Below are 15224 nucleotides of genomic sequence, written 5' to 3' on the forward strand. Positions count from 1 at the left end.
TCCACCTCCTCAGAGGCCTGGGGTCTCAGCCTCCCACCCCAAGCAGGGACGGCATCTTCCCACAGCCCCCCGCCAACAAGCCTCCAGAGTTGCTCACCTTCCAGGCGCCCCAGGGAGGTGTCTGCCCCCTTGCGCTGCAGGGGCTCGGGGAGTGCTGGCAACCCTCCTCCCTGCAGAGCCAGGCGGTGCCCATCCTCCCTCAAGGTCTGAGCTTGTCTGGCTCCTCCAGCGTGGGGGGGGCAAGTTGGGGGTGAGGGGCTTGGTGGCTTTTTTGGGGGTCAGGAAGAAACTGAATGATGCGCCAACAGCCCTGACGGAGCAATGTGAGGGACTCCACGGGGGCGGAGGTGGGGTGTTGGAGAAAATGCCAGACCAAGCCAGGGAGGAGCTTCAGCTGAAGGGGAGGTTTGTTACCAAAATGTTTATTTGGTGCCAGGAAAGCCCCCACGAAAACACAGCGTTGACAAACACACGTGACAAAGCATGCGCGGAGAAAGTTGTGTGTGTGTGGTATGTGTGTGTGTGTGTGTGTGTGTGTGAGTGAGGGAGAGAGAGGGAGAAGGAAAGAGAGAGACTGTTTTGATTTGTGCTTTGGATGGATCATTCTAGCAGCGCAGAAAAAGCAGAGCCAGGGAGACCCAAGTCCAGGAGACCAGCTGATAATTCAGGCTCATTCTCTTTCCTTGGCTTAGGAGGCTGGTGGTGGCTGGTGGGATGGGGGCTGAGACAGAAAGAGGGGATAAAGATGACACCCAGGTGACCCCAAAGACAGCCTGCCCCTTTCTCCACCCTGCTGCCTCTGCATAACTAGCAGGGGTCGAGGGGGAGACAGGGGAGTTCTTGAAAGGTCAACATTGTGCCCCCACACTTGTATCTTCCCCCCCCCCCGCCCGCAACCTGAAGAAGAGCTGGCACAGTGGATCAGAGCCAGGTTCTGGAGTCAAAGCCCAGGCTCAAATCCCAGCCCCACCGGTGTGACTCTGTGCAAGTTACTTGACTACTCTGTGCCTCGGTTTCCCCATCTGTCAAAGAGGGGTCACCAAAGCCCCTACCTCATAGAAAGCTTGTGAGGGTTAAAAATTGTCACATGTGGGAGTTCCCGTCGTGGCGCAGTGGTTAATGAATCCAACTAGGAACCATGAGGTTGCGGGTTCAATCCCTGCCCTTGCTCAGTGGGTTAAGGATCCGGCGTTGCTGTGAGCTGTGGTGTAGGTTGCAGATGTGGCTCGGATCCTGTGTTGCTGTGGCTGTGGCGTAGGCCGGTGGCTACAGCTCCGATTCGACCCCTAGCCTGGGAACCTCCATATGCCGTGGGAGTGGCCCAAAGAAATAGCAAAAGAACAAAAGGAAAAAGAAAAAAAAGAAAAAAAAATTGTCACGTGTGAAAAGCATGTAGGAAGTATCTGGAGCATAGTAATCACTCATTAAACGTGAGCTCTTCTGGAGTTCCTGTGGTGGCTCAGCAGTTAATGAATCTGACTAGCATCCATGAGGACACAGGTTTGATCCCTGGCCTCGATCAGGGGGTTAAAGATCCGGCGTTGCTGTGGCTGTGGTGTAGGTCGCAGATGCAGCTCGGATCCTGCATTGACCCTTAGCCTGGGAGCCTCCATATGCTGCTTGTGTGGCCCTAAAAATAAAAGGCAAAAAACCAAAAAAACCCCACAAAAAACATGAGCTCTTCTTACAACTAGGCAGGTGGTAGGTGTAGTTATAAAATGATTTGTTACTGAAGTTGATCTGAAGATTCATCGCGAAGTTTGAAATTAGGATCAGAGCGAGATCGCCCAGCCTTTCGAACAGATGGAAGAGCCTCAAAGCTCCAGGTGTTTCGAATGGGGGCCAGGACTGGGCCAGAGCCTGAAGCTTGTCAAATGAGTGGACCTGGCCAGCTCTCGAGGGTTTGTCAGGGGGCTCCTGAGCACAGAACCCCTTGTTTCTTTAATTCGGACCCACACCCTCCGGTTCAGCCTTGCCCCAGCTCAGCCTCTGAGTTTGCTAGCTTCCCCAGTGGGTCTGCTCACGTGGCCTTCAGGGTCTCGGGCCTCCCCCTAGGGGGCTGGGAGCTTGTCTGGAAGAGAGAAGAGCCGCGTCTCTGAAGGTGTCGTATGTCCCTCGGTGGAGGAGATGAGCTGGGGGTCCAGGCAAGCAGGTCACTCGCCAAAGCCCTCTTGCCTCCCTGGCAAGTCTCCTGTCCATGCTGGCCTCGGCCACAGCCCCGCTGACTCTGGCAAAACCAAGCTGGGAACCAGTGAAATGCTGGATCTAGGGTGACAGTGGGATGAAAGAGAGGGACAGATCCAGGATGGGGCTGGGAGGGCTCTACAGAAATGGGACAGGATTTTTTTTTTTTTTTGTCTTTTTGTCTTTTCTAGGGCCTCTCCCACAGCATATGGGGTTTCCCGGGCTACGGGTCTCATCGGAGCTGTAGCCACCAGCCTACGCCAGAGCCACAGCAACGCCAGATCTGAGCTGTGTCTCCGACCTACACCACAGCTCCTGGCAACACCGGATCCTTAACCCACTGAGTGAGGCCAGGGATCAAACCTGCAACCTCATGGTTCCTAGTCGGATTCGTTAACCACTGACCCACGATGGGAACTCCTGGGCAGGATTTTTGAACAGAATCCAAAAACCTCCTTATCTTATCCCATTAACTGGACACAAACAGGTCAGGCTACATGACCTGTGGAGCCCGTTAAAAAATGAACATGGGGAGTTCCTGTCGTGGTGCAGTGGTTAACGAATCCGACTAGGAAACATGAGGTTGCGGGTTCGGTCCCTGCCCTTGTTCAGTGGGTTGACAATCCGGCGTTGCCGTGAGCTGTGGTGTAGGTTGCAGACGCAGCTCGGATCCCGCGTTGCTGTGGCTCGGGCGTAGGCCGGTGGCTACAGCTCTGATTCGACCCCTAGCCTGGGAACCTCCATATGCCGCGGGGAGCGGCCCAAGAAATAGCAAAAAGACAAAAAAAAAAAAAAAGAACATGGGGCAGAGTAGGGGGTCTTGTTCAAAACTGAAGAATTTCAAGACAGCATAGGCAGAACATTGGATGAAGCATGAGGCTCATCTGAACATGTGACTTTGTGGGACAACCCAGGGGACAACCCCTGAAGCTGGCCCTGAACACAAAACTCTGAGTGCCTGTCCAGGTGTGTGTTTTTTGGGGAGGGGGCCCTCAGCTGTCAAGGTCATGACCTGACAAGGTGAAGAACGTGTGTCACTGTGGCAAGTGAGTGTCCCTGCCTCTCAGCATCACCTCCTTGCTCCACTTGGACAGGCAGGAGCTCCAAGAGTGAGACTGATGGGCAGACCTTTGAGCAGGGCAGGCCGTGGTGGTGCTGGGGACAGAGAGCTGTGGACACATGAGCCATATCGTTCAGGACTTGCTGATGGACTGGATGGGGGCGCTGGTTGGGAGGAATAGAAAATCATGAAGGCTGACTCCTTGGTTTCTGCCTTAATCAGCTAGATCAAGCGATGGCAGTGCTGTTTGTGGTGATGGGGGGACCAGCTGGCAGAAGATGGGGTGGTGCATTTCACTTTGTTGGGTAGCAAAGGGAATTAAGAATTCCAGGCTAGGAGTTCCCTGGTGGTCTAGAAAGGTTAACGATCCAACGTTATCACTGCTGTGACGAGGGTTCAATCCCTGGCCCAGGAACTTCTGCAAGCCTTAGGCATGCCCCCCCCCACCTCAAAAAAGGGAGAATCCCAGTCTCACAATGAAAAGACGTTAAGCAGACAGATAATAGAGCCCAGGAGAGAGGACAGAATGGGATACACTTGGGGGGTCACTGGCATAGAAATGGCACTTAATCCCACTGGGATGGGTGAGGTGTCCTAGCTATTCAGTGAAGGCTCAAGCTCTGATACTTGGAAAAATCATTTAATGGATCTGCTGCTCCACAACCTCATTTGTAAAATGAAGAATAACGGGGTTCCTGTGGCGGCTCAGTGGGTTAAGGATCCGGCGTTGCCACGAGCTGTGGTGTTTAAGCCACAGGCTCGGATCTGGCATGGCTGTGGCTCTGGCGTAGACTGGCAGCTACAGCTTCGATCATACCCCTAGCCTGGGACCCTCCATATGCTGCAGGTGTGGCCCTAAAACAACAACAACAACAAAGAGAATAAAGAGGTGGCTCTTCTTTGTAGGATCCCATAAATGAGCTTGCGAATACTTAGCCTGGGCCCTGGTATCTATTAAACAGCCAATGACTCTCATCCCTTATTTTTTCTGTCATCACTGTTATCATGTCTTTCTTCTTCCCTGACAAATATCTACAGAGCCCCCAGCATGTGTCCTGTGGCTGCTTGGGAAACATCAGCCATCGGGCATGGCAGAGGCGATACGTGCTGTGGCGAAAGGAAATGCAGAGCAGAGGAAGAGCAGGGAAGAGATGACAATATTGAGGAGGGTGGCTGGGGCCCTAGGGACAAAGTGACATTTGAGCAGAACCTCAGAGCGATGTCTGAGGGAGAAGGGCTCCAGGCAGAGGGAAGAGGCTGTGCAAAAACCCTAAGGACAGTGGTGGGAGGTGAGGCCACAGAGATAAAGGGGAAGGGGACCTTTGGAAAGAAACTCATGGCAGAGGTAGCTGGTCCTTGAACGTGGCAAAAACAGGTCTCCCATGGAGTTCCCGTCGTGGCTCAGTGGTGAACGAATCCTACTAGGAACCATGAGGTGGCGGGTTCAGTCCCCGCCCTTGCTCAGTGGGTTAAGGATCCGGCGTTGCTGTGGGCTGTGGTGTAGGTCGCAGATGTGGCTCGGATCCCGCATTGCTGTGGCTGTGGCGTAGGCCGGTGGCTACAGCTCCGATTAGACCCCTAGCCTGAGAACCTCCATATGCTGCGGGGAGCAGCCCTAGAAAAGGCAGAACAAACAAACAAACAAACAAACAAAAAACAGGTCTCCCACCCAGTAAGGCAGAAGGGTCTCTGACGTGGCAAAATCAGCCAGGTCTCCAACTCGGTGGTGGAGCAGACCTCCAACACGGCAGGGGTCTCCGTTTCCAGCCCCCTACCTTTTAGAGGGGCCTCACCTGGCAGTATAGGCTCACCAGCAGGGCCTCCCCTCCTCCGGGCTATGAAGTGTCTCCTCCTGGAAAAACTCAGCAGGACCTTTGCTCCAGGGCTCCCAATCAAAACACAGATCTGAGTCATTTTCCTCCGAATCTGTGAAGGTACAAGACAAAGCCTCTTGGGTGGTGACATCCTATCTCCTATTCCTGATGGGAAAGGATCCCCCTGCTAGACGGGGGTATTCCCGCAGCCTTATCTGAGGCCAGGGGTCCAAGGCAGAACCAAGACAGCCCTGAGACCTCAGGAAGAACTCGGGACCTTGAATGGTGTCCAGGGACCAAGAGAGAAGGTTGTTCGGTGACACATCCACTTTCTAGAGAAAGGACCCTACCTGAATTGAGTGTGGTCCAGAAGGCGGTGCTGAGGAGACACAAGGCCAACCACCCAGTTGTCTGCCTGTTCATTTATTAACAAGTATCTGAGTGTATGTGTCCTATGGTTTCTCTTAGAACACTGTTTTATGGTGAAACACACACACACACACACTCATGCATGCACACACATGCACACATTAAAATACCCTGGAAACCGCGTCTGTGTGCATCATGAGAGGTCTGCTGGATGACGTGTGGTCCACTCACACCACACAGCCCACCCACCCCATGGCATGTCATGAGGCTGTTAAAATGCCTACATTAGATCTGTATCTTTCGACTTGCAGGATGTCTAGGATATATTACAAGAAAGTTGCAGAGAAGTATATGGTAGAATCCCTGTAAAATAAAACCAAAAAAACCCCCCATTTGGGGGGAAAACTTATGCGTGATACTAAATGGGCACATGGGGAGTTCCCGTCGTGGCTCAGTGGAAACGAATCTGACTAGCATCCATGAGGACGCAGGTTCAATCCCTGGTCTCACTCAGTGGGTTAAGGATCCAGCGTTGCCATGAGCTGTGGTGTAGGTTGCAGACGCGGCTTGGATCTGGCGTTGCTGTGGTTGTGGTGTAGGCCGGCAGCTGTAGCTCTGATTTGACCCCTAGCCTGGGAACCTCCATATGCTGCAGATGTGGCCCTAAAAATACAAAAAAAAAAAAAAAAAGAAGCAGCTATGGTTATAAGCTATTAAGGGGCAAGGCTGAACCCTGGGCCCATGTGCCCTTGATTCTGGAGCTGGGCTTTTACAGGCTCTACCCAGATGGGTGTTCTGCCTTCTACCTGCCACAGCCCTGTGCCCAAGTTAAGAGAGCACATGTTTTTTTCCCACGGCATATGGAGATTCCTCTGGGCCAGGGATCAGATCCAAGCTGTAGTCACAACCTAAGCCGCAGCTGGGGCAACACCAGATCCTTAACCCACTGTGCAGGTCTGGGGATCGAACCTATGTCCGAGTGCTCCCAAGAGGCCACTTTCCCATTGCGCCACAGCAGAAACTCCAAGAACACACTTTAAATGAACATTTTCTGGAAGTTCTTGCCAGGAACTCCCAAGCTTTGCACAATTACCAGCCTCCACATTTAAGATCATGGGGCAGGTTGGGGGTGAACCGCTCAGCCTGTCTGAATGCCTTCTGACCGGAGCTGGCAGCACACTCAGGGCCCTCCCTGCCCAGCTGGCCAAAGGTCCCAGGCTGAGGAGCGGGGTGCATGTCAATGCAGCCCCAGGAAGAGGGCCCCTGGTGAAGAGAGTGCCCCGGGGAGCCTGAACACAGGAGGAACAGTGTCATTCCTGCCACGTGGCCAAGCTGCCCCTGCCCCTGCCCATGGCCCCCAGCCTCGCTTGGGCCGGCTTCATTCTGCCTCCTGCTCCCCTGGGGGGTATGCTGAGTTTAGGACAAATGTTGGTCAGTTTCCATGATCCTGTGTCCCACAGAAACTCAGATCCCCCCTGATGTTTGGTCTGGGCAGGAAACTGTGTCAGTGGTCTCTGGGCACCTGCTAAATGCCTCAGGTCACTGTACACCCCCCCCGCCCCCCGCCCACCCCATGCTGGTCGTTGACTGCAAAGGCACCAGCCTGAGGGCTGAGTCCAGCCCATGCTCTGCTCACCCAGCCCTGTGCCCTGGCTGAGCTCCCAGGAAGGGGCATCTTTTACTAATTCATCTGCCCAGAGGGCCCCCCCCTTTTCTGATTTGTAACAAGAAACTTATGTGCTATCGGTGGCCCTGAAGGGACATCTTTTTTTTTTGTATTTATTCATTTGCTTATTTATTATAAAGATTCAATTTCTTCCAAATTAATGATTGGTCACAAAAACAGAAAGCATTAACTATTATGCTGAAGCGTACATTACATTTGATGCCATATTTCACACAGAAAATATAGTTCTGTTATTGTTTATATATCTTACATGTACATTTTGATAATAACAGCTCTTATTACCAGTGGTCCATGACTGCTGCTTGTTCAGAAATAATACGAATTTTGTATGCACCACAACCAATTCCAAGCACATTTCTGCTCCAAGTTTCTTTTCTATTCTTTCTCTTTCTTTCTCTCTTTCTCTCTTTCTTTCTTTTTAAATTTTAGGGCCACACCCAAGGCATATGGAGGTTTCTAGGCTAGGGGTCGAATCGGAGCTGTAGCTGCCGGCATACACCACAGCCGCAGCAACACCAGATCTGAGTTGCACCTTCGACTTACACCACAGCTCACGGCAACGCTGGATCCTTAACCCACTGGGTGAGGCCAGGGATTGAACCTGCGTCCTCATGGATGCTAGTCAGATTCGTTTCCACTGAGCTACGACGGGAACTCCTGCTCTAAGTTTCTTTTATCACAAATATACTCATTTACATTAGTGCAAAAGTCAGTTACTATATCTTCAACCTAGAAAATCTTAACTAGATTTGCAATCCCATTCACAATAATTTCATATATACCAAGGACCTTATGTGCTAGCGGTGGCTCTGAAGGGGGACAGATGCACACACATGCCTTTTGCTTCCTTGACTCAGGATTCACTCTGGGACTCTAGGTCAAGAAATTCTAAAGTACCAAGTCAATCCTCTTCTCTTACTGGTGACCATTTGTCAACTCAGAGCCAGCAGTTAAGATGCTTTGAAGGAAACCCCTCTCCTTCGAGTGTTTCAGGACCACCCCCCTGCCCAGCTCCAGGATTTGGGCCTGGCCTGGGTGGCTCACCTTGGCTGAGTAGGAAGCATAGCCAGACGATCAATGAGAACAATAGCAAGCCCACGGGCAGGCAGAGCCAGGATGCCAGGAAAGAAAATGTCAGCTCGTTCACCAGCGGCACCAGAGGGTACTTCATGGTATGTGTGTGTGAGTTTGTGTGTGTGTGTCTAAAGTTGCTGGCCCAGCTGCCCTGGGAACCTGGGGGCCGGGCCACGCTCTGCTCTCAGCGCAATTGTGACTGAGCAGGTGACATAACAAGGAAGTCGCAGTGTCCTTCGGGTGAAGGGAGAGCTGTTCTGGATGAGTGGGCAGAGGCTGGGCTAGTGAGACAGTTTGGCTGCCAACAAAAGCCTGGCTTGGAGTTCCCGCTGTGGGATCTTCAGTGTCTTGGGAACACTGGAACATAGATTCAATCCTTAACCCAGCACAGTGGGTTAAAGGCCCAGTGTAGCCGCAGCTGTGGCTTAGGTCGAAACTGTGGCTTGGATCTGATCCTTGGCCTGGGAACTCTGTATACTTCAGGGCGGCAAAAAAAAAAAAAAAAAAAAAAAACCCAAACCAAAACCAAAAAAAACAAAAAAACAAACAAACAAACAAAAAAAACCACCCAACAAACAAACTAGGCTTCCAGGCAAGCAGGCCTGGGTTTGAATCCCTGTAAGATGCTATGGGGTTCACGTGACACCTCCCTAATCCTCCTGCAGGATGGAAATAATCCTCACCAAGCTGCTAAAAGCTAGAAAAACGGATACAGGTTTCCTCCAGGTGGGCGTTCATATGTTTGAGGTCAGAGTCCTCCTGGAGCCAGCCAGGCCCTCAGTAAATGACTGTGTAACCTAGAAACTTCTGCATTTTATTAGTGTTTTGGGTGAAGAGCTTCTAAACTTGAACCTTGTTCCTTTACCTCCCAGGTGGGCAGGGCACCCCAGTGCCAAGCTGATCCCCTGTCATTCATTCATTCGTGCATGAAGTAGTGACTAAGCCTCCATGTGTCAGGCCCCAGGATAGGAAGGAGGCTCTGGACCTCCCAGGGCCCCACAGCCCCTAAGCTGGAGGGAGACTGGCCAGGCTGGGAGCCGGCTGGGTGCAGGAAGTCCGCAGAAGTGTGGTGTTCTCCAAGAGGGCGCCTGGCCCGCCTGCCTCGGTCTTTGCCAGCAGGGCAAGGTGGGGAGGCAGAGGCTATTATGAAACTTGCTGGAGTTCCTTTTGTAGCTCAGTGGTTAATGAACCCAACTAGCATCCACGAGGTTGCGGGTTCAATCCCTGGCCTCGCTCAGTGGGTTAAGGATCTGGCGTGATTGTGAGCTGTGGTGTAGGTTGAAGAGGCGGCTCGGATCTGGTGTTGCTGTGGCTGTGGTGTAGGCTGGCAGCTGCATCTCAGACTGGACCTCTACCCTGGGAACCTCCACATGCTGCAGGTGTGGCCCTAAAAAGACAACGACAACAAAAAAAAAAAAAAAGAGAGAGAGAGAGAAAGAAACTTGCCGATTCCCACGCTCACCCAGCTCTACTGAGTCAGCACCTCCGGAGTGGGAAGCTCAGCCTCCACACATCACTGGGTAACCAGTCTGAGGCAGACTGGAGACGACGGCATCTCATGGGGCCTAAGTTGGAAAGTCAGGCAGACCCAGTTCCAGGCTGGGGGAGCAGCTGTGGAAGTGGGTGGTCGACCTAATGAGACAGGGAGTGGAAAGACCCCCTTAGAGGAAGACACTGGCCCGGGAGAAGGGCAAATGGAGCCAGCCACAGTAAAAATGGGGGGCCAGCTGGGCTTGAGGGGCCAGTGTGTTTAGAGGGAGGCTTTGCTCAGCTGTGGGATGACAGAGTCCCGAGAAGAGGAGGTCTGGCAGATGGCAGATGTGCATTCAGGAAACACGGTGGCCTGGTGGGCTGTGCCACTCAGGGCCCAGGGGCCAAGACCAGGAGCTGGGTGGTCTGGGTCAGGGTAACTTGCTGGCACTGGGTCTGGAAGGGACTGGGCTCAGAAGGAGCTGGGGCAGCACAGGTGGCACAGGCTTGAGCCCACGTTTCCCTGCCAGACCGAAACAGGGCCACCATGCAGTTGGTCTACGGGCAAGCTTTCCTGCCACCAGGACCCGGTGGCAGGCCCTCAGGAGAGCAGGCGTGGACACAGGCCTGCAGGGGAAGCATCTTCCAGCCCTGGTTTCCAGGTGCTCTTTGGGGGGGTGGGTGTCATGATTAATGTCACGTGGAGTCAGTGCGGCCCTCGGCGGAGGCAGGCACAGCCTAGGCGTTAAGGTGCTAACCTGGTCCCGTGGAAACCTCTGCAGCCAACCCAACTCAGGCCCAGTGGGCAGAGGAACTCCGCCTGCCTCTCTGCTTTCCTGCCTGGCTGGTGCAGGTAGAGCTCAGCTCTTCTGCAGGCAGGGAGTGCAGCTGGCCTTTCTGTGCTCAGCGGACGCAAGCCAGCCAGCAGCCCCTCGGCAATTGCTGGCCTCCCTAAGGTGGACCTTTGTGGGCAGTCTTTAGTCATAAAAGTTCCTTCTAGCACAGAAATCCAAACATTTTTCTTTTAAAATGGATCAAATTTTGAGTACTCTGCAGGAACAGGGTGCAAACCCACTAAGTTATGAAGGGCAGCCAAAGCAGGGCAGAGTAACTTCACTCTGCCAAGAGTAAAGCAGGAAGAGAAACAGCCCGCCTGGTCATCAAAAGCACACGCGACATTTTTAGATAAGAATCTCCTTAAAATTTAATTGGCTAAATGTATTACATTCAATATTCCATGGGTTTCTTCTGGACAAAGGATCTGCATAAATACAAACGAGCCTCTGGGCCTTCTTCCCTAACCGACAAGAGGAAACACAGGAGGCGAGGGCACGTGGGACACCTTCATATTTACAGTTTGCCTTTACTTTACAGTTCAGTGCCAGAAATATTTACAGAAAATACAATAAGAAAAAGATCATGTCTTGGCAACATACCAAAATTCATACAAAGAGTGTATATGATTTCAAGCAAATAATGATACTGCTAATTTTTTTAGCCACAACTGCCAAGCCCTTCGGAGAAGGATGGTCTTGGTCGCTGCAAGAGACAAGGACTTGGGAAACTTGGTTTGCTTCAACAAATATTTATTGGGCGCCTACTGTATGCAAGGCACTGTGGAATCCCCAGTTAGACCTTTCCCTCACCATTAAAAAAAGAAAAGCATCTGAGAAACATGAGTTGATACTCTGAGAAAAACACTATACAGTACATGGCTTCTTGAGCTACTGAGAACCCACAGTTTGATTCCACATTGAGCAAGTGGATTACCTCCCAGTTCTCCATCTCAGGAAAAGAGGCCGTCACGGAAGTCCCTAAAACAGATCATCTAACGCAACTTACCGTTTCTTGTAAACATAGAAACCAGTTCTTTATAGGAAGATATAACCTGAACGGGTTTTAAAATAGCTGAATGGAGAACTACCAGCTGGAGTGTCAAATTCTCTTCAAAAGATTTTTTTTTTTTTTAACTATCTACCACAAAATGTGTTTTTGAGCAAGGCTGAGGCCCCCTTTCTTTGGGTAAAGTCCCATCTTCCAATAGAAATAAATACTCTTGAAGACTCTGACTCTCTAAAATCACGCTGCAGAACCTGCCAAATGCTTCCTTGGTGTATATAGAAAGTAACCGCTCATGAAGGCTACAAACACACAACCTATAGGCAACTGACATTACTTGCCAAAGATGTAGGTATTTTGTTTTTATAAATGAGTCCAGAGAGGAACGGGCTGCCCCCGGGGACCTGAAGGCCCGGAAATGGAGGACAGCATGCATGGGTGTTGTGTACACATCGCCAGGACAGGAGGGGGTCTTAGGAGGAAGCACGGGACAATAGCGAGAGCCGGCCAAACAAGACAAGGCAAAAGCCCTCCTCACTGTCCTCAATGGCCCTAATCAGAGAGGGGGAGAGAGCCCCCATCCCCCAAATGGGAGAAGGGACCACAAAGGGCTATCTGCCTCCATCTTTGGGGTAATGCTTTTCTTGTCACCAAATGCCACACTGATCCATGCCTTGGTGCACCTGCCACATGCAGCAACCAACCGCTTAAGCCGAAGACCAAAATGATCCTGGTTTCCCCCCAAAGGTTCTGAACCTATGTTACAAATATATCAAGTGGACCACTAAAGATGATTATTAGGGACGAAATGTGCTCCTCTGGCTTTATTCTACTCAAGGTGATTTTTACAAAGGCAGTTGAGAGAACTCAGTGACCACGAAGTCAAACCCACCCTAGTGAAAGGGCCGAGGGTCCTCACCACACTCCCTTTTTAGGTAGATGTGATTTTGAGCAGAAGGACCCAGCACCTGACGAGGTATGTGCGCCCCATATTCTGGCTGTGCTCTACACACTGGGGTGTCACGCCCCTGGGGGCCACACAGTCCTGAATCCATCCCTCCTTCCCTGGGAGACCCCAAAGTCTTCCAGATCCCAGTTGCATTCAACACGGTTGTTCCTGATTTATCAAAGCCACGAAAATTACAAAGAGCTGCCAGAAGTTAGAGCAAACGGAAGCCTCAGGAAGCCCACCCCTCACCCACACTCCACACCATACATCTTGGTGACAGCAGAGCTGTGCCAAAGGTCAAAGTGTCATCTGAAGCGTCACACTGAGGAGGTATACGTACATCAGTTATTTTTAACCTCTGGAATGTTATAAGCTGCACATTAATTTATAGACTTCTTTATCCACGTCCAGGAGAACGAGGGTCCATTTTTCCCATGAAATGTCAATCTGGAATTTCCACGAAAGTTGTTAAACCTCATCTTATGCTTGCCGAGCTACTAAGACATTTTCAGGGTAGAACTTGCTAATCTTTATCATACACTCCGCCTCCCCCATGCGGCCATCTGGAAACATCCATTTATTGCCCAGATTAAAAAGAAAACCAATTATTGAATAATACTATACCCTGAATGGAAAATGGAGTCATACAAAGAGGAGGGTTACCTTTACCTGAGCTTAAAACAAACATGAAGAGGAAGGTACGGCAAACTTAAAACCAAGAGTTGCTATGCCCACATTTCCTGCTCAGAGGTGACAACAAAGTGTACACTTTGGGAACAGAAATACCTGCACAGGGAATTCAGTCCTACACTATCCCCCACCTTCTAATTGAACTACCAAAAACATCAAACCAAACAGATCATTGTAGCCCTGACCTACAGAATCTACTGCCATCAGAGTCCAAGTGGGAAATCACCCCTTATACGACTGTGATCACTCCTCTTTGGACTTTTAAATGCCACTTATTTCCTTAACATAAAATAATCTTAATAAAGGAGAAAGCACGTAGAATAGGAGAAATGAGCGGTGTACACTCTAGCACTGTAACAGGAATCCTTATAAGGATGTTCTGGGTCTGGCTACCTCAAAACATTTATCCCTGGCAGAAAAGTAGCAGCGAGGTAACAGAAGTATTTAAAAACCCGGGCAGGGATTTGTTGTGCCTTCAGCTGGCAAAGTCCAGAAAACACGACAACAGCCATTTCTAAAAGCAGCCACCCAAGGAGGTGGTCACTCATGTTTGTCAATTATGATGAAATCCAGTAGCTCTCTGGGAGAGATCTGAATTAGGAGCGTTGAGAGGCTATTTCCTGAACCCCACATTAGAATCTTTCATAAACTACTGTAGTTTCCTGCGCGGTCCTGAAATAAGAGACAACAGATGAAACCAAATGATGTTCGGCCTTTGCTGTGAATTTATATTTCTTAGTATTTAACCAAGGAATTACAAATGGTTAGCCTGTCATTACGTCACCGAGCTAGGCAACAACGGAGAGCATGGAGGCATCACTGCTGTCTTCTAACTTTTAACTCCACAAACTCCATTTGTATCCCCATTAAAGGACAGGGCCATGCCTCCATTTTTTAGATCTGTTCCTGGGCTGCCCAGAAACCGAGGCCTTCAGACAGATCTTTGCAGTGTGGAAAATGATAACTTTTTGAAATGTGGAGAGAAACTATGAAGTATTTTCATGTCAGACTTCTTATCTGAGCAAAAAACACTTATGCTCTTTTCTGTTTGACAGCCGGATGACATTGGATGACAAATGGACCTATGAGTGAGCAGAAAGTTGAGATTTTTTTTTCCCCTTCGCCTCCATCTACCAACATTAGTCTTTAAAACGTCTGGAGGATTCTGAGACACAACCTCCTAAAAAGTGAGGTATAAAACTATCTTCAACTTCTAATTTGCAAATCTGAAACTACCAATGCACGTGTTTAAGTGAGATGCATGAAAGCCTTTCTCCTCAAAAGGCTTCTATTTAACTAAAATTGTCACTTTTAAAAGAAAAGTTTATGGCTAAAATGTGTATCATCATTACCAGCAGGAATATAATTGTGTCTGGGAGCCCATTTCACTAGAAAGCCGAAAAGTCTTCTCTCAAATGGGTTTACAATGTGTCTCTTCTACTCTGGTGATTAAACAGTAAGCTCTTGGGGAGTGATTTATTTTATTTTTACAGTGATCACCTATCAAGTTGTTTTGCTCTGATATTATAGCCCCAAACTGGAGTTCAATAGTCCCAGACAGACAGTGGTCTAAGAACTGCAGTTCTTGAGTCCAACCTCCTGAAAAAGTGACGTATAAAATTCTGGCTCCAACTGCTTGTTCCGGTACTTGTTGACAATGTCGGTGATTTTCTGTTTCCGGCGGACATGTGGTGGACTGTAGGAGTCACTTTCCAGTCTCTTTCTTCTACAAATGTTAATTACAGTCTGCCTCACCAGAAAACCTTGAAAACAGAGGGTTTTAAAAATCAATGTGAAGAACGAGTCAGCGAGATGAAACAGTAACAGTAATAAAGTAGTCTCTGCAACTCAAAACTATTTCATCCCAGCTGCAAAACTCCTCAGCCCTGGAGAGACAAATAGAGCTTGACTAAGATAAAACTGCCAGAAGGAACACAAGGATAAGGAGAAACAGAATCAAAATCTGGCCTGACAACCCATATCCTGCCCTGGATTACAAATAACTATACTCGCTTTCCAATACTGGAAGTTTGTGAACTGTAGCTCTGCTAATACTTCCTAGATGTAGCACACTTCAAAGAGAAGAAA

At 49.9% G+C, this 15224-nt stretch overlaps 2 protein-coding genes across 4 annotated transcripts in view; both read right to left on the bottom strand.

The window, feature by feature from the left end:
* Window positions 1–1558: 1558 nt before the first annotated feature.
* ADIG (adipogenin) lies at window positions 1559–8551 on the bottom strand. Its single transcript, XM_047770319.1, has 3 exons — window positions 8159–8551; window positions 5038–5170; window positions 1559–2265 (listed from the first exon to the last, which is right to left on the bottom strand). Exons 1-2 carry the CDS (start codon window positions 8283–8285, stop codon window positions 5052–5054), a joined length of 246 nt encoding a protein of 81 aa, XP_047626275.1. The 5' UTR covers window positions 8286–8551; the 3' UTR covers window positions 1559–2265; window positions 5038–5051.
* A 2285-nt stretch (window positions 8552–10836) lies between these two features.
* RALGAPB (Ral GTPase activating protein non-catalytic subunit beta) overlaps window positions 10837–15224 on the bottom strand; it is a 102430-nt gene continuing 98042 nt past the window's right edge. For all 3 annotated transcript variants that reach the window (XM_047771107.1, XM_047771106.1, XM_047771105.1), the window contains one exon: window positions 10837–14899. In XM_047771107.1, the coding sequence (XP_047627063.1) occupies window positions 14706–14899 (194 nt within the window). In that variant the 3' untranslated portion in view covers window positions 10837–14705. The remainder of the gene's footprint in view (window positions 14900–15224) is intronic.

This window comes from Phacochoerus africanus, chromosome 3, assembly GCF_016906955.1.
Source record: "Phacochoerus africanus isolate WHEZ1 chromosome 3, ROS_Pafr_v1, whole genome shotgun sequence".
Classification (NCBI taxonomy): Eukaryota; Metazoa; Chordata; class Mammalia; order Artiodactyla; family Suidae; genus Phacochoerus; species Phacochoerus africanus.